This window comes from Ursus maritimus, unplaced genomic scaffold (genome assembly GCF_017311325.1).
Source record: "Ursus maritimus isolate PB19 unplaced genomic scaffold, ASM1731132v1 scaffold_2, whole genome shotgun sequence".
Taxonomy (NCBI): domain Eukaryota; kingdom Metazoa; phylum Chordata; class Mammalia; order Carnivora; family Ursidae; genus Ursus; species Ursus maritimus.
Window position 1 is genome coordinate 86986529 of NW_024424452.1, and position 24216 is coordinate 87010744.

The 24216-nt window shown below is 44.9% G+C and overlaps 1 protein-coding gene across 1 annotated transcript; it reads left to right on the plus strand.

Annotated features, from left to right (window-relative positions):
* The first annotated feature begins 694 nt into the window (after positions 1-694).
* On the plus strand, positions 695-22983 carry RNASEL (ribonuclease L). Its single transcript, XM_008701121.2, is given in 8 exon segments — positions 695-794; positions 3379-5044; positions 14265-14350; positions 15780-15985; positions 17157-17289; positions 20072-20205; positions 20881-20989; positions 20991-22983. Coding segments are annotated over 7 exon segments (2193 nt in total). The 5' UTR covers positions 695-794; positions 3379-3570; the 3' UTR covers positions 21042-22983.
* The last annotated feature ends 1233 nt before the right edge of the window (positions 22984-24216 follow it).

The following is a 24216-nucleotide window of genomic DNA, read 5'->3' on the forward strand; positions in this document are numbered from 1 at the left end:
CAGAATCAAGTCCACAGACTGCCAGCCTGGTGCCCTTGTGGGGAGGCCTCAGTGCCTCCCCGGGGCCGGGGCAGTGAGTTGAGTGTGCCCAGATGGGTGAGGGAGCTTGGGCTCTGCGTTTATTTAGCCTCTCTGAGTCTCAGGTTCGCTGTACTCAGGATTGTCAGGGGTCAACAGGGGTCATGTCACTTGTGAAGCAATGGGCAGGGTGCCTGGGCACACAGTAGGTGCTTAATAAATACTTCTTTACGACTCATTTCCTCAAGAAGGTATGGGATTTACAATAACGTGGTAAAGATGAGACGTGTAGGCGCCTGGGTGGCTCAGTCAAGTGTCTGCCTTGGGCTCAGGGCGTGATCCCAGAGTCCTGGGATCGAGCCCCACATCAGGCTCCTCCGCTGGGAGCCTGCTTCTTCCTCTCCCACTCCCCCTGCTTGTGTTCCCTCTCTCGCTGGCTGTCTCTCTCTGCGTCAAATAAATAAATAAAATCTCTTAAAAAAAATAAAAATAAAGATGAGACGTGAAGCTGTGGACTGAAGCCTCAAGGGCGGGAAGGCGTGGGCCTTCAGATCGACCCTCTGCAGCAGAGCTGAGGCCTCGCGCCGTCCTGCAAAGGGTTAAAGGGGAGGTCGGCCTGGCGGCGGCTTTACCCTCCCCGCGCCTGCCTCGCTCCTTCCCTCTCTCAGCCCCGCCCCGCTGACTCCGTGACAGCCGAGAGGAAGTGCTTTCCTGCCCGCCCGCGATCTGCCCATTGCAGGCTGTTCACGGAAGAGCCCGGGGCGTCTGGGTCGAAGGTAAGAGAGACGCAAAGAGGAGAGCTGGGGTAGCTTGAGAAATCGTTCCCTTTGAGGGATTCCTTGGGCTGGGGCTCTGGAGAGGGAAGGGGGTGTGCTGCGGGCGGCGTGGACGCGGAGCGCTGGCCGCGGCTCTCGGGTGCTGAGCGCCCCCCGCCCCCGCGGAAGTCCACACGGGTCCCTAAGCCGGCCGGCTCGCTCTGTCCAGCGCCGCTGCGGAGAGCGAGAACTCGAAACCGAAAGCAGGCTTGTGCCCCACGGCGCTCTTGCTGGCGGTCTCTGCACTCAGGTATTCCACTTGGGGGTTTCTTCGACTGCCTTCTCTTCTCTGCTCCTTGATTTAGACCAGCCTGGCTCACGCCTGTTGTAGCAGGAACTTTGAGCGCAAACGTGTGTCTCAAAGGTTTCATTGCCAGGTGATTGTGATTTTGTAGCACAATCGATTTAGATCTCTGAGGGTGGGGGCTTGGAGACTGTTGCCGAAAATGGGGCGCTTTGCGGGTTCTGTAGCAGGTGTTTTACAAATCTGCAAGGAACAGTTCGGTGCTGTCTGATGCCTGAATTGCGGCTCTGTTGCCCACATCGGACGGAGGGCAGTTGGACTAACTCAACACGGCTCCCCTATTTGGGTAGTGTGTGTATGCACATGGATGGCGAGAGTAGGAATCGCTGGATTTTGTTTTTCATGAAGGGACGTTATTAAGTCTAGCATTTATTGAATGCCTCATATTTGCCATACTTTACATGCATGAATGTATTTATTGTTGCCCCCTTTTGAGGGAACGGGAAATTGAGAATAACCTAATGTTAACACAATTAGAAAGTAACAATCTGAAGTGAAATGACCAGGGGTTCAAACTTTAATCTTGTGAGGGCGGAGTCCAAACTCTTTCCACTTCTCTATGCTACTTTGAATACAAGCACATATGCATAAAGAAGACATGCACAGAGCCAGCAAATGCACCGAGAGGTGTAAGAAATGCAAATAGATATAAGAAATGCAAATTGACACAAAGCACATTTTCCCCCCTATAAATGAGGGTTCTTTTCTTTTAAGAGACCATCTATTTCTAGTGAGAATATGTTAATATGACATTGGAAGAAATTTATTAACATAGGTTGAGAATTTTTAAAACAATGATATCCTTTTGTTACCGGACAGAGAACTGGTTCCAAACTCAGGTTTGGCTGCTAGCTGCTCAAAAGGGAAGGTTGTCTTATTTGGGAAGCTGGCAACCTGGGAAGATGGCAGACTAATGTCTCCAAGACCATCTCCCCCATCCTAGGGGAAGCAGGAGGGTTTTAGGGGGAAAGGCGTGGGAAAGAGGGTGGGGTTAGGTGGGAAATGCGTGCAGGAGTGGCAAGTGCCCAACCAGTTAGTCATATGTCTGTATGACCCTAAACAGTCAGGCTGGCATCTGTGGCCTCTGTTTCCCGAATGTAGTCAGGCCTTATCTTCTGGGAAAGTTTGGTCCTTCCCTCCTCAAGGCCAGTGGTCTGCAAATCTCAAGGGAAGTAAGTTAGTTCTGCTACAGATCAAGGGACTTAGGTCAGCAAGCAAAGAGTGGATGAGCTTGAAACAAATTAACACTTAAGACCTGTTGGCATGCTGTTACACTTTGACCAGTCATTCAATACTTGGAAATTTATCATAAGAAATCAATACGAAAACCAGCTTTACGAAGTTAAATTTACTGCAACATTATTTAGAATTGTTAAAAAAAAAATTCTAACTTTAAAAATCTTGTTTAAAAATTGTTCTTAAAAATTGTTCTTAAAAACGGTTCGGTAATAGGGCAATGAAGTAACTGGTGGCATATTGCATAGCCATTAAAAATGTTTTAAAAGACTTTGTGATAACAGGAAATTATTTGTACTATGGCCATAAATGAAAGCAGGATATTTATACAGTATCCTCATAGCATGATCTCAACTATTTTTTAAAAATTTATAGAAATATACTAAAATAGGGGCACCTGGGTGGTTCAGGTGGTTGGGCATCTGACTCTTGTTATCGGTTCAGGTCATGATCTCAGGGTTATGAGATGGAGCCTTGTGGCGGGCTCCGTGCATAGCGCAGAGTCGCTTGAGACTCCCTCTCCCTCTCCTTCTGCCCCTCCCCCTGCTCACTCTGTCTCTCTAAATAAATAAATAAATAAAAATCTTTAAAAAAAAGAGAAATATACTAAAAACTAAAATCTTTTTTTAAAAAGATTTTATTTATTTATTTGTCAGAGAGAGAGCACAAGCAGGGGGAGCGGCAGGCAGAGGGAGAAGCAGGCTCCCCACCGAGCAGGGAGCCCGATACCAGACTCCATCCCAGGACCCTGGGATCATGACCTGAGCCAAAGGCAGACGCTTAACCGACTGAGTCACCCAGGTGTCCCCTAAAATCTTAACAATGTCTATTTCTGGGTGGTGGGACTACAGTGTAATAGTTTTCTTGTTTTTAATTTATATATGTTCATAATATTCTATAGTAAATAGTTCTATATAAATAAGTAGATGTATTTTGAAAAAGTTGCTAGTAAAATTAATTTTTCTAATTCAAATGCTTTCTCACTATTATAAAATGACAAAATAGCTCATCTCCAGGTGGACTATCAGAAGACTGCAAGAGTATTTCCTTCCTCATATTGTTGGTCCACAGCCAGATAATCCCTGTTTACCCTGATAGTTCAAAGAGCTCCATGTCTCTTTGATCAAGTCCCAAGGAGATAAGTTTTCATTTTCTCAAAGAAAAGGCACAGAGGTGTAGCCAGTGGTAATTACCATCATGGAGACCGAGAGCCATAACAGTCTTCAGGAGAGACCCACACCCTCCAGCAATGGGAGGACATCAGTCGATGGCGATAAGTTAATCAAAGCTGTTAAAGACGGAAACATCAACCTGGTACAGCAGTTGCTGGAAGGAGGGGCTGATGTCAACTTCCAGGACGAGTGGGGCTGGTCACCTTTGCATAACGCGGTACAAGGTGACCAGGAGGACATGGTGGATCTTCTGCTTCGTTATGGTGCTGACCCTTGTCTGAAGAAGAAGAATGAGGCCACTCCCTTCATCATTGCTGGGATTGTGGGAAATGTGAAGTTGCTCAGACTATTCCTTTCTAGAGGAGCAGATGTCAATGAGTGTGATGCTAATGGCTTCACAGCTTTCATGGAAGCTGCTGTGAATGGTAGAGTGGAAGCCTTAAAATTCCTGTATGAGAATGGGGCAAAGGTGAATTTGAGTCGAAGGACAAAGCAGGATCAAAAGAGGCTTAGAAAAGGAGGGACCACAGCTGTAATGGATGCTGCTGAAAATGGACATGTAGATGTCTTGAAGATCCTCCTTGATGAGATGGGGGCAGATGTCAAAGCCTGTGACAATATGGGCAGAAATGCTTTGATCTATGCATTTAGGAGCTCTGATGATAGAAATCTGGAGGGCATCACTCGCCTTCTGCTGGACCATGGGGCTGATGTCAATGTGAGGGGAGAGGAAGGGAAGACACCCCTGATCCTGGCAGTGGAAAAGAAGCACTTGGGTTTGGTGCAGATGCTTCTGGAACAAGAACATATAGAGATTGATGATACAGACAGGGAGGGCAAAACAGTGCTTCTGTTGGCCGTCCAACACAGACTGAAGGACGTTGCTCAACTGTTATGCGAGAAAGGCGCCAGCACGGACTGTGGGGATCTGGTGATGATAGCGAGGCGCAACTATGACCCTTCCCTTGTAAAGCTGCTTCTCTCTTACGGAGCCAGAGAAGTTTGTCCCCCTCCTGCTGAAGACTGGAAGCCTCAGAGCTCACGCTGGGGGAAGGCCTTGGAACATCTCTACAGAATATACCGCCCTATGATTGGCAACCTCAAGATCTTTATTGATGAAGAATATAAAATTGCTGACACTTCTGAAGGGGGCATCTACCTTGGCTTCTACGAAGGGCAGGAAGTAGCTGTGAAGCGGTTCTATGAAGGCAGCACCCGTGGACAACAGGAAGTCTCCTGTCTGCAGAGCAGCCGAGCAAACAGTGACTTGGTGACATTCTATGGGAGTGAGAGCCACAAGGGCTGTCTGTATGTGTGTCTTGCCCTCTGTGAGCGGACACTGGAGGAACACCTGACCACGCACCGTGGGGAGGCTGTGGAAAATGAGGAAGATGAGTTTGCCCGAAACGTCCTCTTATCTGTGTTTAAGGCTGTTGAAGAACTACATCTGCGGTGTGGATACACTCACCAGGATCTGCACCCACAGAACATCTTCATAGGTGAGTCCCCAGTCTTCTCTCAGAAATCACGGGGTCTTTATTTACAAAAAGAAAGGATTTTCATTATAGGTAGGAAAGGAGTAGAGGAAATGCGGATTATTCAGTTTGAGGATTAATGTAACAGAGTCGTAGTTACAGTGCCGGCTCTCCTGCTACCAGGTGTAACCCTTACCCCACAGGGAGGTCGCAGATGCCAGTGAAATACCAGGCCAATCTCTGTTTCGTTTGGCAAATATAAGTATGAAGGTTATGTCTTGGATGGGGTCAGCTCCAGAAATTTGAATTCCTAAAGTAGCCTGCAAGTCAGAGAATCCTGAAGCTGTGTTCCTTCAGCCAAGATGGTAGCCACTGTGAAATTCTTTTTTTTTTAAGATTTTATGTATTTATTTGTCAGAGAGAGAGAGCACACAGTCAGGGGAAGCGGCAGGCAGAGGGAGAAGCAGGCTCCCCACCGAGCAAGGAGCCCGATGTGGGACTCAATCATGGGACCCTGGGATCATGACCTGAGCCGAAGGCAGACGCCTCACTGACTGAGCCACCCAGGCGCCCCTCCACTGTGAAATTTAATGGCAAAACCGAGGTCAAAATTGGGCAGCGAGGATAAGATGGAACGAGTGAAACAGACTGCAAGTGGGGAGAACGAGTCTGCACCCACGGGCCTCACCCAAAAACAAAGTAAATGAAAGCAGCATTAGAGGCAAGAAGCAGGGGTGCCTGGGTGGCACAGCGGTTGGGCGTCTGCCTTCAGCTCAGGGCGTGATCCTGGCGTTCTGGGATCGAGCCCCACATCAGGCTCTTCTGCTATGAGCCTGCTTCTTCCTCTCCCACTCCCCCTGCTTGTGTTCCCTCTCTCGCTGGCTGTCTCTATCTCTGTCAAATAAATAAATAAAATCTTTAAAAAAAAAAAATAAATAAAATAAATAAATAAATAAATAAAGGAAAGAAGCAGGGCTAATGTGAAGTCCCGCAAGGCCGTGTGGTGCAGCAGCAGGGGTTTCGGCTTCAGCCACGTGGAGGGAGGCTTGCAGCCTCGTCCTGCCACTTCGTAGCTTTGCGGCCTCGAACAAGTCACCTGGTTCTGTGAGCCTAGTTTCCTCACTTAAAGTAAGTAATACCTCCTTCATAAGGTTGTTAGGAGGTCTAAGTGCGGTGCGTTAGACAAGTTACCTGTATGTTGTAGGTGCTCAGCAAAGGCCGGGTACTTGTCTAGAGGGCTGAGCAGAAATAGATGCCTTCCTACAGACTGCACTGAGATTCAAGGTAGGTGTAGGGGAACAAGACGAAAAGAGGGTCCAGGTATTGAAAGGCAGAGAACGGTATTTAAGGTCCTGGACAAGACCTGGAAAGAAGTAGGTAGACATCAAAGTACACCTGGCATCGGCTTTTAGTTTGAGGACAGGTGCTGGTGGCACTCCTTCCTGGTTTTAAGCAACTTTGTTGGGGAGACTGACCAAGGCCAGAAATACGTACAGCTCTACAGAGTGAGGCAGAGTCCTCAACATGCAGCCGAGGGCGGCGTCCTTCCCAGTTCTAATGCTGATCTTGATGCAAAAGAGTCACGTCTCGCGTGCTAAAGGAAAATTACTTGTCACTACCTCTTTTCTGGCACTTCTGGCACCACCTCTCCTATTCTTAAGCTCGAACAATAGAGAATTGAGAATTGACTCTATTTTGGCCTTCCGGTGGTGAACCTAACACGTATTACAGACTATTCCTTGTATTAAATCCCTAAAATGATAGGAGAAGATTGTTAAATGAATTCCTAGCTGAGATCAAAATAACAAAAGAAGTTTTACAGAACAAAATCTTTGAGGAATCGTAAAGAGACTGAACACGATAGGCTGGGATTAGAGAAGGACACAGGAGCCCAGGACAAATGCAGAATGCCACAGCTAAATATTACTCATGGGAGTGGGAACAGTGCAAAGAAACACCACCCAGGAGGCCTGGAAGCCAGCAGCAGGAGAGGACAGAAGACCAGCTAGCGGGCAGATTGTTGCCTCCGTAGAAACTAGGAAGATCACACCCTGTGCATTCCGCACAGACCAAGCATCTGTCCCAGGCCCGTCTGTCTGCAGACAGGGCTACTCCTTGAGATGCTGGGCGGTTAATGATCTCAAGAGAAACAAAGAGCAGTCAAATCCACAAGATTTCTGCCAAAGCACCCTACTAAGTGCTTACCCCCAAGTTTCACTGACTAAAATGCAAAGCAGAAGTTCTGACAACTGCCTCCATCTCTCCCCCATGCTCAGTGGCATTAACAGAAGCAACTCAAAGGGCATCAGGGATTCTCAACTGCAAAGTAAGGCTTGCAGTCAAATCACTGAAGATATTTATGAGGTGCTGATACCATGAAAGAGACATGAAATAGAAGAACTTAGACGCAAAGTGTGTTAGTTTCCTATGGCTGCTGGAACAAATGATCACAAACTTGGTGGCTTACAAGAGTAGAAATGTGTTCTCCCATAGTTCTGGAGGCAAGAAGTATGAAATCAGTTCCGCTGGCCCCAAATCACATGTCAGCAAGGCCAAATTGCCTCTGTAGGCTGGGGGGGGGGGGGGGGGGACCCTGTTCCCTGCCTCTTCCCCCTTCTGGTGGCCGCTAGTATTCCTTGGCTTGTGGCATCACTCAGTCTCTGCCTCTGTGGAAGCTTTCTCTTCTGTTGTCAGATGTCCCTCGCCTCCCTTGCATGGGGATATGTGTGATTGCATTTAGGACTCACCTGCTAACCTGGGATAATCTCTCCTATTTCAAGATTCTCTCTCTCTCTCTCTCTCTCTTTTTTTTTTTTTTTCTTTAGAGAGGGAGAGAGAGCGTGAGCAGGGAGGGGCAGAGGGAGGAGAGAGAGAAACTTAAGTAGGCTCCATGCTCACCACAGAACCTGACACGGGGCTCAGTGTCACGACCCTGAGATCATTACCCGAGCCTAAAGCAAGAGTCGGATGTCTAACTGACTAAGCCATCCAGGCGCCCACTGTTTCAAGATCCTTAATCACATCTGCAAAGTCCTTTTGTGTGTGTGACTATATAAAGTAATATTTGCAGATTCCAGGGGTTAGGACATGGGTATTTGCTTAGTTTGCCGTCTGGAGTAACCACAGTACTTTAAAGTAAGTATAATTAATAAAACCAGAGAACAAAGATGGGCTATTTCATCCAAGAAGCAAAGATAAACATTGTGAAAAGAACCAAATAGAGAATGTGGAAGTTTAAAATATAATTGTTTAAAAGCTTAAAACTCAAGACTGGCTTGGAGATTAAATTAGCAAGCTAGAAGATTTGCCCAAGAAATTTTCCTAGGAAATAATAGAAAAGCATAAAGGGATGAATAGGGAAAAAGGTTTAGAAGTCAGGATTTAGATCCGGAAGTCCTAATAGGCATTCCAGAGGGAAGAAGAAAATGAGGTTGAAGCAATTTTGAAAAAAAAAAAAAAAAAGTGAGAATGTCCCAGAGCTAAAGATAGATATAGTTCTCTTACTGAAAAACTCACCAAGAGCTGAGGGTAAGTGAGGAAAAAAACCCTATTGAGTCACATCTTAAAGGAATATCAAAACATCAAGGGAAAAAGAGAAAACCTCAAAAGTTCCCAAAAGAAAACAAATTACCTACATAGAAACCAGAATCAGATTGGTAAGAGACTTCTCTCATCAGCATCCTGAATACAAAAAGGAGCTGAGGAGAGAGAACCTAACAGCTGAATCTTAGTATTCCCCCAGAATTCACAGGTTGAAACCCTGATCTCAGTGCGATGGCGTTTGGAGATGGGACCTTTGGGAGGTGATCAGATCGTGAGTATGGAGCCCTCGTGAATGACATTAGTGCCTTTTTTTCATAATCAGAAACACATTTTTTATTTTCCCCAGCTTCATTAAGATACAATTGATGTGTAACATTGTATAAATTTAAGGTATCCGATGTGATGATAATTACCACAGTTCCGTTAGCTGCCACATTACCACATATAGTTACCATCGTGTGTGTGGTGAGAACTTTTAAGATCTACTCTCTTCGCAACTTCAAGTATACAATACAGTGTTGGTAACTATAGTCACCGTCACCACGCTGTACATGACATCCCCAGGACTTATTCATCTGCAAGTTTGTACCCTTTGGCTGCCTTTAGCCATTTCCCCCAGCCCTACCACTGGCAAGCCCTAACCTACTCTCTGCTTCTATGAGTTCAGGGTGTTTTTAGGCTCCACATATAAGTGAGATCACATAGCATTTGTCTTTCTCTGACTTATTAAACTCAGCATAACGCCGTCAGGTTCATCCGTATTGTCATAAATGGCAGGATTTCCTTCTTATTTATGGCTGCACAATATTCTGTGAATATATCCCACCATTTATTTATACACTCACATGTCAGTGGACACAGTGTGTTTCCCTGTCTTGGCTAATATGAATAATGCTGCAATGACCCGGCAGTGCACAAAGCTCTTCGAGGTGGTGATGGCTTTTCCTTCAGATACACTTCTGTTTTATCTATTTTTAATTTTTTGAGAAACCTTCGTGCTGTTTTCCACTGTAGCTGCACCGATTTACATTCCCACCAGCAATACACAGGGTTCCCTTTTCTCCACATCCTCACCAACTCTTGTTATCTCCTGTCTTTTTGACAGTTATTCTAACAGATGAGTGAGATGATACCACATTATAGTTTTGATTTGCATTTCCCAGATAATTGCTGATATTAAGCACTTTTTCATGTACCTGTTGGGTCTTTTAACGTCTTTGGAAAAACGTCTCTTCATTTGACCATTTTTTAATCAGAGTATTTGATCTTTACTATTGAGTTGAATGAATTTCATCTATATATATTTACTCCATATCAGAGACATGATTTGTAAATATTTTTTCCATTCTATACACTGCCTCTTCATTTTGCTGATGGTTTCTTTTGCTGTGCAAAAGCTTTTAGTTTGATGTAGTCTCACTTGGTTTTTTTTTTTTTTTTTTGCTTTTGTTTGTGCTTTTGGTGTCATATTTAAAATATCATTGCCAAGACCAACATCAAGGTGTTTTTTTCCCTATGTTTTCTTCTAGGAGTTTTATGGTTTCAGGTTTTACATTTAAGTCTTGAATCCACTTCAAATTAGTTTTCGTGAGTGGCATAAGATAGGGGTCTACTTTCATTTCTTTTGCATGTAACTATCCAGTTTTTCCAACATCATTTTTTGAAGAGATTGTCTTTTCCCCATTGAGCATTCTTGGCTTCCTTGTCAAATATTAGTTGACTGCATATGTGTGGGTTTATTTTTGGGCTCTTGATTCTGTTTCAGTCATCTGTGTGTCTGGTTTTACACCAGTACTGTATGATTTTGATTACTAGGTCTTTGTAATATAGTTTAAAATCAGGAAGTGTGATACCCCCAGCTTTGTTCTTTCTCAGAATTGCTTTGGATGGATTAGTGCCCTTATCGAAAGAGCTGGCTAGTTGTCTTTTTACCGTATGAGGATACAGCAAAGAAGATGGCTATCTATACACCAGTGCGAGGGCCCTCACCACGAACCCAATGCTGCTGACACCCTGAGCTCAGATTTCCACTGTTCAGAGCCATGAGAAATAAGTTTCTGTTGTTTAAGCCATACCCGTTTACGGTAATTTGTTAAAGCATCCAGAATGGACTGGACAACTGCCAAATTATGATTGTTCACACACGATTCAAAATAAATACATATTTTTGATTGAAGTATTATTAACATACAGTATTATATTAGTTTCAGGTGTACAATATAATGATTCAACAATTGTATACATTATTCAGTGCTCCTCATGAAAAGTGTACTCTAATCCCCTTTATTTCACCCATCCTCCCACCCACCTCCCCTCTGGAAACCACCCGTTTGTTCTCTGTATTTAAGAGTCTGTTTTTTTATTTGTCCTCCCCCCCCCGACTTTGTTTATTGCTTAAATTCCACATGAGTGAAATCATGTGGTGTTTGGCTTTCTCTGTATTTAAGAGTCTGTTTTTTTATTTGTCCTCCCCCCCCCCGACTTTGTTTATTGCTTAAATTCCACATGAGTGAAATCATGTGGTGTTTGGCTTTCTCTGACTGACGTACTTCACTTAGCATTATACTCTCTAGGACCATCCCTATTGTCACAAATGGCAAGATCTCATTTTTTTTTTTGATGGCTGAGTAATATTGTTATATATATATATATATCTATATCTATATATATGCACTCATCTGTTGATGGACGCTTGGGATGCTTCCATATCTTGGTTATTGTAAATAACCAGTGTTCCACAGCACAGAAAGGTGCATATAACTTTCAAATTAGTGGTTTTGTTTTCTTTGGGTAAATACCCAGTGGTGGAACTACTGGATCGTATGGTAGTTCTATTTCTAACTTTTTGGGGGAACCTCCGTACTGTTTTCCACAGTGGCCGCACCAATTGACATTCCCACCAAGAGTGTGCATAAGGGTTCCTTTCTCTCCACATTATTGCCAACACTTATTATTTCTTGTCTTTTTGCTTCTAGCCATTCTGACAAGTGTAAGGTGATATCTCTTCATGGTTTTCATTTGCATTTCCCTGATGATGAGTGATGTTGAGAAAATTTTCACGTGTCTGTTGGCCATTTATATGTCTTCTTTGGAAAAAATGTCTGTTCAGGACCGCTGCCCATTTTTAATTGAATTATTTGGGTTTTTTGGTGTTGGGTTGCATATGTTCTTTATACATTTTTGATATTTACCTGTTATCAGATATATCATTTGCAGATATCTTCTCCCATTCAGTAGACTGCCTTGTCGTTTTGCTGATAGTTTCCTTTGCTGTGCAGAAGCTCTTTATTTTGGTGTAGTCCCAATGGTTTAGTTTTACTTTTGTTTTCCTTGCCTGAGGAGACATATCTGGAAAAATGTTCCTATGGCCAATGTCAAAGAAATTACTGCCTGTTTTTTTTTCCTAGGGGTTTCATGGTTTCAGGTCTCATTAGGTCTTTAATCCATTTAGAGTTTATTTTTGTGTATGGTGTAAGAACGTGGTCCATTTTCATTCTTTTGCATGTAGCTGTCCAGTTTTTCTAAGCACCGTTTGTTGAAATACATTACTTAAACATTTAAGGATCCAGGAAGACTGTCTACCCACAGACCATATATGAAAGAACTGCTAGAGGGTCTGCATGAGGAAGGAGAGAAAGAGCCTGGAAGAAAACAGTGATTTATAAGCAGCAAAGAATAAACAAAAAAATTTAATTGTTTAAGTAACCTAAATATGTGTTATTTTTAAGAATTTTTAATGAAAAATTATTTATGTTTTTCATTTAAAATTTTAATTAAAAATATCTTAGATGATATTGCTCAGGTGGGAGTGAGGATGAAGAGGTTCTTGATTCACTGACAGTGGGGTGGAGTGCCCGAATTTTATCCTAACTCTGCCTATCAACTGTTAGCTGTCTGCGATTCCGTAAGTGCAGAAACTAAGTGTAAGAGTTTAAAATTTTGATCGCACCTTAACGGTGTCGATTGAATCTAAAAATAAAAGTAAAGCCTGGGGCTCGTTAAAAAAAATCAAGTGTTAGAAGAGATGTGAAGAGTTCCATTAGGCACTTGCAAATTTAAGTAGCAGAGAACTCACAGTGGCTAACACAGTGAAGGGGATTTATTAGTTTGAATAGCTGAACACAGTCTCTGGTTTACAATCTGCACCCTCTGCCCCTTCAGCCGCATGGCAGGCTACTTTCCAAATTCATCCCTCCTCTCCCGGCGCTTGGGCCTCCTTTCTGTCCAAGTGGAATTCCTCAGGTTCCTTTCTGCCTTGGGAATTCCTATCTGGAATTCTCTCTTCCCTGTTCCATTCACCCACACGAATTCTACCGATCTGTCTAAGGTCCATCCTTAAGGAAGACTTCTCTCCCACACACAGCCATGTGGCTCTTGTTAGACACTTCCGGAGCATCCTGCACTTCTGGCTAGCATTTTTAAAGCTGCAGTTAGGGGCGCCTGGGTGGCTCCGCTGGTTACGTGTCTGCCTCCAGCTCAGGTCCTGATCTCAGGGTCCTGGGATCGAGCCCCACTTGGGGCTCTACGCTCCGCACAGTCTGCTTGTCTCTCTCTGCCCCTCTCCCTACTTGATCTCTCTCTTTCTGAAATAAATAAATAAATCTTTAAAAAAAAAATAAAGTTGCAATTAATTTTACATTCTCTCAGTATCTATCTCCTTGCTCAGAGACTCAAAATTCCACGGGGCCACTGTGCTCTGTTCTCCTCCCTCACTGTCATTTTTCCCCTCGCTAGACCCTTGTTGAATAATTTAATGGGTTTGTTTTTGTTAGACTGTGGGTTTCCACCCAACTTTGATGTCTAAGTCTAATTGGCCATAAGTTGTGCTGACTGTCCTACTGTCCGGAGTTACCGTGTTTGCTTTCTTAGACTCTTTCTTTTTTTTTTTTTTTTAAAGATTTTATTTATTTATTTGACAGAGAGAGAGACAGCCAGTGAGAGAGAGAACACAAGCAGGGGGAGTGGGAGAGGAAGAAGCAGGCTCACAGCGGAGGAGCCCGATGTGGGGCTCGATCCCATAACTCCGGGATCACGCCCTGAGCCGAAGGCAGACGCCCAACCGCTGTGCCACCCAGGCGCCCCTGCTTTCTTAGACTCTTTCAAGCCAGAAGCTGAAGCCGCTTCTTCAAGGACAGATCACTGACTTGCTCTCCTTTTATCTTGTTTCTGACCTCGCCCATCCATGCATCCTGGCTTCTTTAAGGGAGAGCGGCTCTGCGGAGGGCAAGGAGGCAGTGACTCATTTCAGGCACACGGTTAACCCGTGGTAACTGTTCACAGCGTCGTGGGGGCTGTGGTTGGTGGGCTTGATGGAGTGCGGTGCCGTGGCGAGCTGCTCTTGAATTTGGAGTCTCTTTGGTTCGTTGTTATTGAGCCTGAGGAAGTCAGCGTGTCTCCTGCCAGCAGTTCCTTTATAAATCTGTGCTCATTGCCGCCAGGAGTTGCCTGAATGGGTAACTGGTTAAATTTATCCTCATCCTTCCCCACCCCCAGACCTCGAAAAAATGAAATTAAATCCTGCCCTTGGCAGATACCTCATAGTTCAGGTGACACACGTGGCTGTTTCGAGGAGTAAACAGCCACGCAGATACAGGCTTTCTTACTGCCTCCTCGGAGATGGTAGCGCACTGTGGTACGTGGTTAGTTAATTACAACATGAAGAGAGACGATATTCACTGCATCTCTACAAATTATCCTTTAGATTCCAAGAATGCTGTTTGCCTGGCAGATTTTAACGAAAGCATCAAGTGGGCTGGAGAGCCGCAGGAAATCAGGAGAGATCTACAGGTAATTTCTACCATTGGTTTTCTTTTCCATCTTTCGGCTTCCTTGTTTCTCTCATTCTTTCCCTTATTTCCTATGGCCAATTAGACATCATTTCTATTTTAACTCTTCTAACTAACTTTCAAGGCATTCTCTCGGGGCTCACTTTCTTCACCCCCTTGCAGACAAGGGCATTTCTCTGGGCTGCCGGGGCTCCTTTCTGCATCTCTTTGGCTCGCTCTCTTCTGCCACCTGCTAGACAGTAAATGAATTGAGCATGCCACACCTCTTCTAAAATTACCCCCAGGAGGTAGGTCCGAATGACCTCCAAAATTCCTGCAGGAGGTATTTCCTGCCTGAAGACAAAGCAAATGGGATTTCTTTTCCCATTCTGTTCAAACTTGTATGTTAAACTCCAAGGAGCGCCAGATATGAAGGCCCTCTGGAACCCATGGGAGGGATGGGATTGATCCCCAGCTTGGAAGAGACTGCTCTTGGCCGCAAAGGTGAAGAGCTTGAAACAGCTGTTTCTCCTGGGAGGAGACAGCAGAAACAGAGCCTGACCCCTGCGGACCAAAGCTCCCAGATTGACTCTGACCCTGTCTGGGCAGCTTTGTCCTGGGGTGGGGGGTTCTCCAGGGTGCAGAACGTTCAACCCCGAGGCAAGAGCTCTCCATCCACGTCTGGCCTTTGCTGCTAAAATGCTCTAGATTTTAGCTGCTTCCGTGACTGGTGCCTTACCTGCTGTAGGAAGTGCCTATGCTGGCCTCCTTCTTGGCCTTTCTTCCCTGTCATAGCCTAACTCCTGGGGCTTGCCATGTCCCACTGGACCTGGACTGGCTCCTTTATCTGCCATCTGACATAGTCCCAACCCAAAGTCCCAGTTTCCAGCCAGAATCCTGGCATTTCCTTTGTTGAAAACAGTTTTCCTCTCCTCTGTTTATCAACATTTGATCCATACTTTAAGGTCTAGGTCAGATTCCTCTTCCTCGGGGTTCCTGGGTGGCTTAGCCGTTAAGCATCTGCCTTCGGCTCAGGTCACGATCCCAGGGTCCTGGGATCAAGTCCAGCATCGGGCTCCCTGCTCGCAGGAAGCCTGCTTCTCCCTCTCCCACTCCCCTTGCTTGTGTTCCCTCTCTTGCTGTCTCTCTCTGTCAAATAAATAAATAAAATCTTAAAAAAAAAAAAATTTACATTAAAAAAAATTCCTCTTCCTCTAAGCAGTTTGCCCTGACAACTCTGGCCTAGGATTATCTTTTGCTCCTTATAAACCTAAATTGTGGGGACCCTACTTGAGGCGTTCTCCATGCAGAACCTGTGCCTTCTCTCCCTAACAAGCCTGTGGATACCTCGAGATTTCTCCCACTTCCCATTTGGTCGTAACCTGCACCACACCTCCATACAGAGTGATAATTCATAGACGCCTTTGGCTTGATTTCTGGCTTCCCTGCAGGCCCTTGGACGGCTGGTCCTCTATGTGGTAAGGAAGGGAGCGTTCCCTTTTGAGACACTGAAGACAAAAAGTAATGAAGAGGTGATTGAACTTTCTCCAGATGAGGAAACTCGGGACCTCATTCGTGAGCTGTTTAACCCCGGAGACAACGTGCAGGGGCACCTGAGTGGCCTGCTGGGTCATCCCTTCTTTTGGAGTTGGGAGAAGTAAGTAAAACTTGATTGCCTATTCCAGGCCTCCAGAAGGGAGACATGATATATACATCATGACTAATATACACTATACACTAATATGCACTAATATATATACCATATATATATATATAGTGTATCCAAATGATAAATATAAATATAGATTGATTTATTTAAAAAGATTTTATTTATTTATTTATTTATTTATTTATTTATTTATTTATTATTTAGAGAATCTTAAGTAAATGCGGTGCTGAGACCAGAGCCCAACATGGGGCTCTGTTTTAGGACCCTGAGATCATGACCTAAGCCAAAATCAAGAGCCAGATGATTTAACCAACTAAGCCACCAAGGCGCCTTCCTTTCTTTCTCTTTCTTTCTTTCTTTCTTTCTTCCTTCCTTCCTTCCTTCTTTCCTTTTCTTTTCTTTTCTTTTCCTTTTCTTTTCTTTTCTTTCCTTTTCTCAAGGAAATTGTTCATGCAGTATTAAGGCTGAGAATTCTCACAGTCTGCCCCTGCAAGCTGGAGACCCAGGAAAGCCCACAGTGTAATTCTGCCCAAATCCAAAGGCCTGAGAGCCAGGAGCACTGATGATGTGGATTCCAGTAGGGGTCTGAAGGCCTGAGAGCTGGGAGGCCTGAGGACAAGAGAGGGTTGATGGCCCCGCTGAAAAAACCAGACAAGAAGGGGTGAACTCCCTCTTTTGCTCTAGACAGGCCGTCAGTGGGTTAGATGAGGCCCGTTCCCACTGGGGATGCTGACCTGCCTTTCTGCGATCACCAGTTCAAATGCGAATCTCGTCTGGAAACACCTCACAGATACACCTAGCATAGTATTTAATCTGGGCCCCTTGTGGCCAAATTAACACATAATGTTAACCATAGCAGTAGGGTGGGGTAGGAAGGAGTCAGGCTAGGCACCAACAGACCCCAGCTCTCCCCTCAGCTTGGCATTTCCTGGCCGTGTGTCTTTGGAGCAGTGACTTAACCTCTCTGGATTCTGGTTTTGTTTTCTGAAGAGCAGAAAAAGAGAGAGAGAGGAAAAGATGCCTGTCTGCCTCTCCCATCACGCAGAATTTCTAGAGACGTGGTTTTACTACTTTTATCAAAAAACAAATTGTAACATTGATTTCTTTCTGAAAAAGAGAGGGCCGAGTGGTATGACCATGCTAATTCTGTCATCCTCAGCCGCTATAGGACCCTTAGGGATGTGGGAAATGAATCTGACATTAAAAGGCGGTTGGAAGAAAGCAGGATTGTCCAGCTTCTGCAACCTGAAAAATCTGAATGTTCCAGAAGTTTTACCTGGTGGACTTCCAAGGTATGAACAGTTCCTATGGTCTGGAAATTATTCTAGGAATGAGGATTTGTGTAATGTGTTAAGTTAGTTTTTCTAACTTTTTTTTTTATATTGCTGGCCTTGCTCAACCAAGGGGGGGAAGAGGTGATTTTCCTGCCTTCCTCCCCATCCCAGTCCCCCTCTGCCCTGTTGGGTCCCTGCTCCATCTTTCAGAGGCCAGGCCCTCATGACAGACAGACTCTGATCTAGACTCCTTTTTAGGATGGCCTCGTCCCAGCCCAGGAGCTTTCTCCTTTCTTAGGGCTCTTTCCCTCCACCCTTGGCTCAAAGAGAGGCCTGGCCAACAATCCTATTACTGTTGTGACAAGAGCAGCTGATTAAATGAGTTTAACCCCTGCGAGCTGCTCCACCATGAGGCTTCTCGGTCCAGGGAGAGATCGGCTGCCTCTGCTGTCTGGACAGCCCCGGTCTGAGCAGCCGTGCACACATCTACCCTCTGCCCGACAAGACACACCATGAAGAAAAGGTGATCTTTCAAATTCCTCCTCTTCAGGAAAGGGTCCACCCAACATGAACGGAATATAGTAAAACGAAAAATCAGTCATCATCTTGATCTAGTCAGTGCTATCAGAACTTTCATTTTTTTAAAAAAAGATTTAATTTATTTTCAGAGAGAGAGAGTATGTGTGTGTAAGAGTGGAGGGGAGGGGCAGAGGGAAATGGAGAGAGAGAGAGAGAGAGAGAGAGAGAGAATCTTAAGCAGACTCTGTGCTGAGTGTGGAGCCTGGGGCAGGGCTTCATCTCTGAGATCATGACCTGAGCCGAAACCAAGAGCTGGATGCTTAACCAGCTGTGTCACCCAGGCGCCCCCCACGAACTTTCATTATTATTACTTAGCAGCCGTCTGTCAAGTACCAGTTACCTGCTGGACCCACGCAGGGCCATGGGCATGTGAAGCAGAGTACAGCATGGGCCATGGAAGGCCGAGAGGCCCACAGAAACTTTGCCTGTGTGATGCATGCTGGGCAGCCCAGAGACTGTGCAAAGCACTATGGGAGAATCCATAATCCTCAGCCCTTTGACCGAGACCAACAGCAGCCTTATCTTATGCCTGATCTAGGACTGCTTCTCCCACACCTCTTTGTTTCTGGGTCTCGTTTTGCTTTCCTTCCCCCGCTTGTCTCTAGATGATACATCACACTCATAATTGCTGCCTTGCGTCCGTCTTTCCTGCTACCCTGTAAATTCCACCCAGGCAGAGACTGTCCGTTGTCTTGTCCATTGCTGAATTCCCGGCACGGAGTGGGTGCACCATGACTCTGCTAATGAATGTCTATAAAACTTCAACTAAGGGGCCCCTGGGTGATTCAGTCCATTAAACATCTGCCCCCAGCTCGGGTCATGATCTCAGGGTCCTGGGATCGAGCCCTGTGTCGGGCTCCCTGCTCAGTGGGGAGCCTGCTTCTCCCTCTCCCTCAGCCCCTTCCCCCTGCTCGTGCTCTCCCTCTCTCGCTCTCTCTTTCTCAAATAAATAAAATTTAAAAACAACAACAACAACAACAAACTTCAGCTGAAACTTACACTTGTAGAAACAGAGAAGTTTGAAACCAAAGCAGATGACAGTAACAGCGGACAATTCTGTAGCTGACTATACGGCAGTTATAGTTCCCAGGACTTTATGAGAGTTTCCACAGTTAATCCGTATAACAGCCTCTGAGCTCATTACCTCCATGCCACAGGTGGGCCCACGAGGCACAGACAAATCTTTTTTTCCGGCAGTCCAGGGCCAGCCCCAGGACCTGCAGCTGGGCAGCCTGGCTGCCGAGGCCGTGCGCTAAAGCCGCTTGCTGCAGGGAGCGGCCGTGCCATCGAGTCCCGCAGCTCGTTTCCTGGCACAGCACTGAGACTCAGGCGTGCGGCCTCAAAGAGCCAGGCCCGGAGAGGCGGCGAGCGGCAGAACCAAGAGGGAACGCGTATTCTTTCGTTTCCCAATCCATCAGTTCTTTCCCCTAAACTTCACTGACTTATATTGAATTTTGACAGACTTCAAGTCTTATCTTTTAGTTCCCCTGTGAGACTTTGATTTTCTGTGGCTTTTTGTGACTTGCCCAATGTCACGGTCAGACGTCCAGTCTTGCGGCCGCATGGAGGAGCGAAGTTTTCCAGTGTATGCTGCTGCCTTCTCTCCACAGGCCGCCCCGTCCGGCCACACAGACACGCTTTCTAAATAGGACAGCCATCGACAAGGGTGCACGCACGAGGAGAGAGGCATTGACTGGAGAGAAGCTTCTCTGGGACACTTAGGGGCAAGGAGAAACATGAACCCTTTGGAAATAGAATTCAAAACAACACCGAACAAAAACAACCACACTTCACTTTGGCAGTGGCTGCTAGGTCTGACGTTAGTCTGAACGAATCCTCTTCAAGGGGGACATGTAATCAATTACCAGCTTGGACGGGTGGCCACAAGGATAAAAATACTGCGTAGTAGGATGAGCAAGTTTCCTAGGATAGTAGCCAAAGAATTCCTAAACCATGTTGAAATATATTTAATTTCTCATGAAAAGTTTGCTTGGAAAATAGAGACTGGAACGTAGAGTCACTTACGATCCCACACCCAGACACATACAGTTAGCATCCCGGTACAGTATTTACCTCCATCTGTTTCTTTCTATTAAGTTGCTTTGTTAATTAGTGGTAATTTGGGCATATGTTCAAATTTGTATTTTGCCTCTTTGTATCAACATCGCATGAGGGTTTAGTCTGGTGCTACCATATTTTTGCATAATGTTTTGTGTTTTAGATGGACAAGTATGTTATGGATGAAATGAATAAGTTTTATAGAAATAAAAAGCATATTTATACGGACAGTCTGAGTGACCTGCTAAAGTTCATCCGGAATTTGGGAGAACATATTAATGAAGAAAAAAATAAAGAGTGAGTATTATTTGTTCCTTTAAGTCATATACGAAATGAGGATGGTTAAAAAAATTCCGTTCTAAATTCGTATCTGCTATTTGTTAGAAAGAAGAAAATTTATTTTGATGAAATGGAAAGTAATTCCTTCCCTCAGTTTGGAAAAGAGCCAACACACGGGTCTTACAATGAATGATGGACGTGCCTGGCAGGCTCTCCTCTTCCTTCTTAGCTTTTGCTGAGCCCTCTGGAACAGAAGGGTAGTGACTCCGTCATGGGACGCAATGCAGGGGACTGGGCACCTGGGTAAGGTGAATGTAGCGCTGTAAACGTCTACTTTTAGGCTGTAAAAGTAGACCCATGTTAGTGAAATCAGCTTTTGTTGCCCAAAACGGTAGCTGCAAACTCACAAAAAACTTGCAGTTTTCAGGGCTCCTTTGGATTTTGGAACTGTAGGTAAGAGACTGTGGAACTGCACATGTCCATGTTATGGGCACAAAACCGGCATTCACAAAAATTAAGTTGCCAGTTAGCTGAAGAGTTGTTAGGAGATGAATCTTGTTCTGTCGGATTCCAAAGTCCTTATTTGCTCTGCTCTAGAACTTGACGGAGCAAAGAGGTCTCCGGGCCCAGATGCCATAAAGGGGGAAGGTGACCTGGGAGCAACCATGCTAATACAATTATGTTTCATTTCAGGATGAGGTCGAGAATTGGAGAACCTTTCCAGTATTTGCAGAGCACTTTTCCTGATCTGGTCATGTATGTCTATAAGAAACTACGGAACACAGAATACAGAAAGCATTTCCCCAAAAACTCACAATCCAGACAAGCATTGGCATGATGAAGGTCAGCCCTGAGTGGTGGCTGAGGCTTTTGAGTTTATTTAGCTGTGGGATCCTGGGCACGACACAACTCTCTGGGTCTCTTCACTAAACCAGTGCTTGTTAGGACGAGTTAGATAGCGGCCGTGTCAGGTCCTGGCACAGTCCTCGGTATTCCCCATGTTTGTAACCAAAAAAGTATATGCTCAAACTACCCTCCTTGTCCTTCTTACAGGTGAAGATTAGTGGCAGGAGCTGGGGGAGGGGGCATCCTGCTAAGATTCCTCTTATCAGTTGCCCCAAAAGAGTGAATGCCTAGACCTCTAATGCTTGAATATCTCATTTGGTTCTCCCAAAGCCCTTGCAAGCTACAGTTGGTTATCTCCATTTAATAACTGGCAGACCTGGGACCCCTGGCTGGCTCAGTCGGTAGAGCATGCGACTCTTGGTCTCAGGGTTGTGAGTTTGAGCCCCATGTTGGGTGTGGAGATTACTTAAAAATCATTTTAAAAAAAAGAAAAGAAAGAAAAAGAACTGGCGGACTTGAGACTCAGAGAGTTTGAACTACTTGCCCAAGATCAGTTTTTACAGAGCATTATATAAATGTGTGTGGTGTTATTGTTATCCCTCACGTGGGTCCTTTTGAACTTAATTACTATCTCCCATTCCTTCTAGAACCACCTACACTGGTTTTCCATGACCTCATGGCAGTAGTTCTCAACTGGGGGCAGTTTTGCCCCTGAGGGGCCATTTGGCAGTGTGCAGGGATGCTCTTGGTTTCAAATCTGGGAGATAAGGGGGTATTATTGGCATCTGGTAGATGGAGGTCAGGAATGATACCAAACATTCTACGATGCACCGGATAGCCCCCCAACATGGAATTATCCAGCCTAAAGTATCAGTGGTACCAAGTCTGAGAAACCCTGCCTTAAGGGATTGGGACGCCTTTGAACTGACTTGGGGCCCAGGACTGTGGATTATGTGGGCCACCTCACAGATGAGTGACTTGGATTCGTTTCCTTGCCTTTGAATTTGTAGTGACACAATTCCAGTGTCACCTCCCCAAGAAGTCCCCCAATACCTTTACTTTCCACACCCCAGTGCAAGTGCTCTGTCTGGCTCCCTAGCACCCATAGCCACATCAGAGCACGCTCCTCTCCACCTTCTCTTGTTTCTTTCCTGCTGCAATGTAAGATCTCAAGGGCAAATGAGATATATATATATATATAAAATTTATTTGTACCATTAATGACTAGCAAAAAGTTTGCCACATAAATATTCCTTGAAAAATGAATGAACCTTCTTCATACATGAATAATAATGCTATCTTACATTTTAGTGATGCTTTATAATTTTTAATTACACTTGCATATTTTCTCTTTTAGTTTTTAAAACAATCCTGGGAGGTAGGTTCTACTGTTCTCATTTTGCAGATGAGGTTAGAGACGTGTTGATTTGCTCTAATACACAGCTAGGAAGTACCACTGTCTTGATCTGAACATATTTTCTGGCATTAAGTCTGATATATTTTCCACTTATCCTCGTGGTGGTCCTGGTGGAGCTTTGGAATGGGAGGATGGGAGGATCTGGGGAAAACAAAAAACGAAAAACACAGTATCTTAGGTTCTTTCTGAAGAGATGGTAGCCTGAGCCAGGTGTCATTAAATGACGGCAAGAAGTGTTGGAAGTTAAACTAAACAAAATTGACATTGATGTCTTCCGCTCTCACCTGTGATGGGATGGGTCACTCCCTCCTTGCTCAAAAAAAAAAAAAAAAAAAGAAAGAAAGAAAAAAAAAAAAGAAAAGAAAGTACTGGAAGAAAGAAACTTAAGACTATTCTATAAGGTTTTAGGAGTAGGAAGATTGCTTTAGGTTTTAAAATTAAGTTTTGATTTTCTGATTTGTAGTAAGTACCTGGATATGTCAATCAAAATGCTCATTTGTAAAACATATTCAATAAAACTTGGAATCATCTTATTTTTTTTTGAATCATCTGATTAAGTCTGGTTTTCTCAAAGTGATATTTTCACTCTAAAGAGTAGTGATAACTATAATAGAAAATGTTCACTGAGTAATGCCTGGGTAAGTTTTAAGAAAGGGCATCTTGCTCTTTAGTAATGGGAAAGGGAGCCTATTTTCAGCCCTCCAGTAATTCTGGAACAATAGGCAACTTGGGTGTCTTTGTAGAGAGGGAGGGAAGGAAGGAACTGAACATTTTCCCTTTGCTTTAATTCTCTGGGGGTTTCTGTGGATATTTCTCATACAGTCGCCATTATCACAAACCTTTAATTGAGTTTGTGGCTCATGTTAGGTACTGTGTTAGGCGAGGTGATTCTGTGCCTGGGCTTGTCAAGCAGAAGTGCCAGTTACATAGAGAAGAGGGGAGGTTGCCCACATGGAATGCACTGGACAAGCAACATAGGAGAGGAAATTACGGTAAAGTAACAATCACCACTTCTTGAGCACCTGCTGGTTTCCAGTGCCTAATGCTTTTATACATGTCGTCCAGCAACACCCAGGACGATGCTATGAGAGGCAGTCATTCCCATTTTACAAAAGAGGCAACTACTGTGCAGAAGGGATTGATAAGTTGCCCAAGTTCACATAAGTGGTAAGTGGAAGAGCCAGGATGCAAAACCCAGGTCTGCAGGTCCCCAGGGTGTGGTCTTGCTGGAGTGCCAGAGATGGTGAGTGTGGGCGGGTTGGATGACCATTGTGAGTAGGGGTTATTGGGGCTTTCATCTGTTCCTCCCAGTGAAGCCTAGGCGGTGCAGGTTACCCATGACCTTCATAGCGCCAAATCCAAAGGCGCTTCTCTGTTTCCGTCAGTCTACCAGTTGCCTCCTCTTCTGCTTTGTCACCTGCCCTTAGCACCACACTCACCTGCTTTTTCTCCCCATTGATGGCTCCTCCACAGGGTCCTTTGCCAGCTCCTTCTCTGTTCATCCTGTAAACATTGAGTGTCCCTGACTTAATCCTTGAACAACTCACTTTTTTCCCTTTCTCCTTAGATGACCTCTTCAAATACGATGACTGATACCATCATAAATTGGCAGCTGATACCCACGTTTGGAAATTCAGGTTCTGCCTAGGGGTGTTACTACCATCATCTACCTACTTGCCCCCAAATTATTAGTCTTGTTTCTTTTTCTCCACCCCCAGCATCCAATCTATTAAGTCCAGTTGGTTCTCTCTCCAAAACAAATCCCA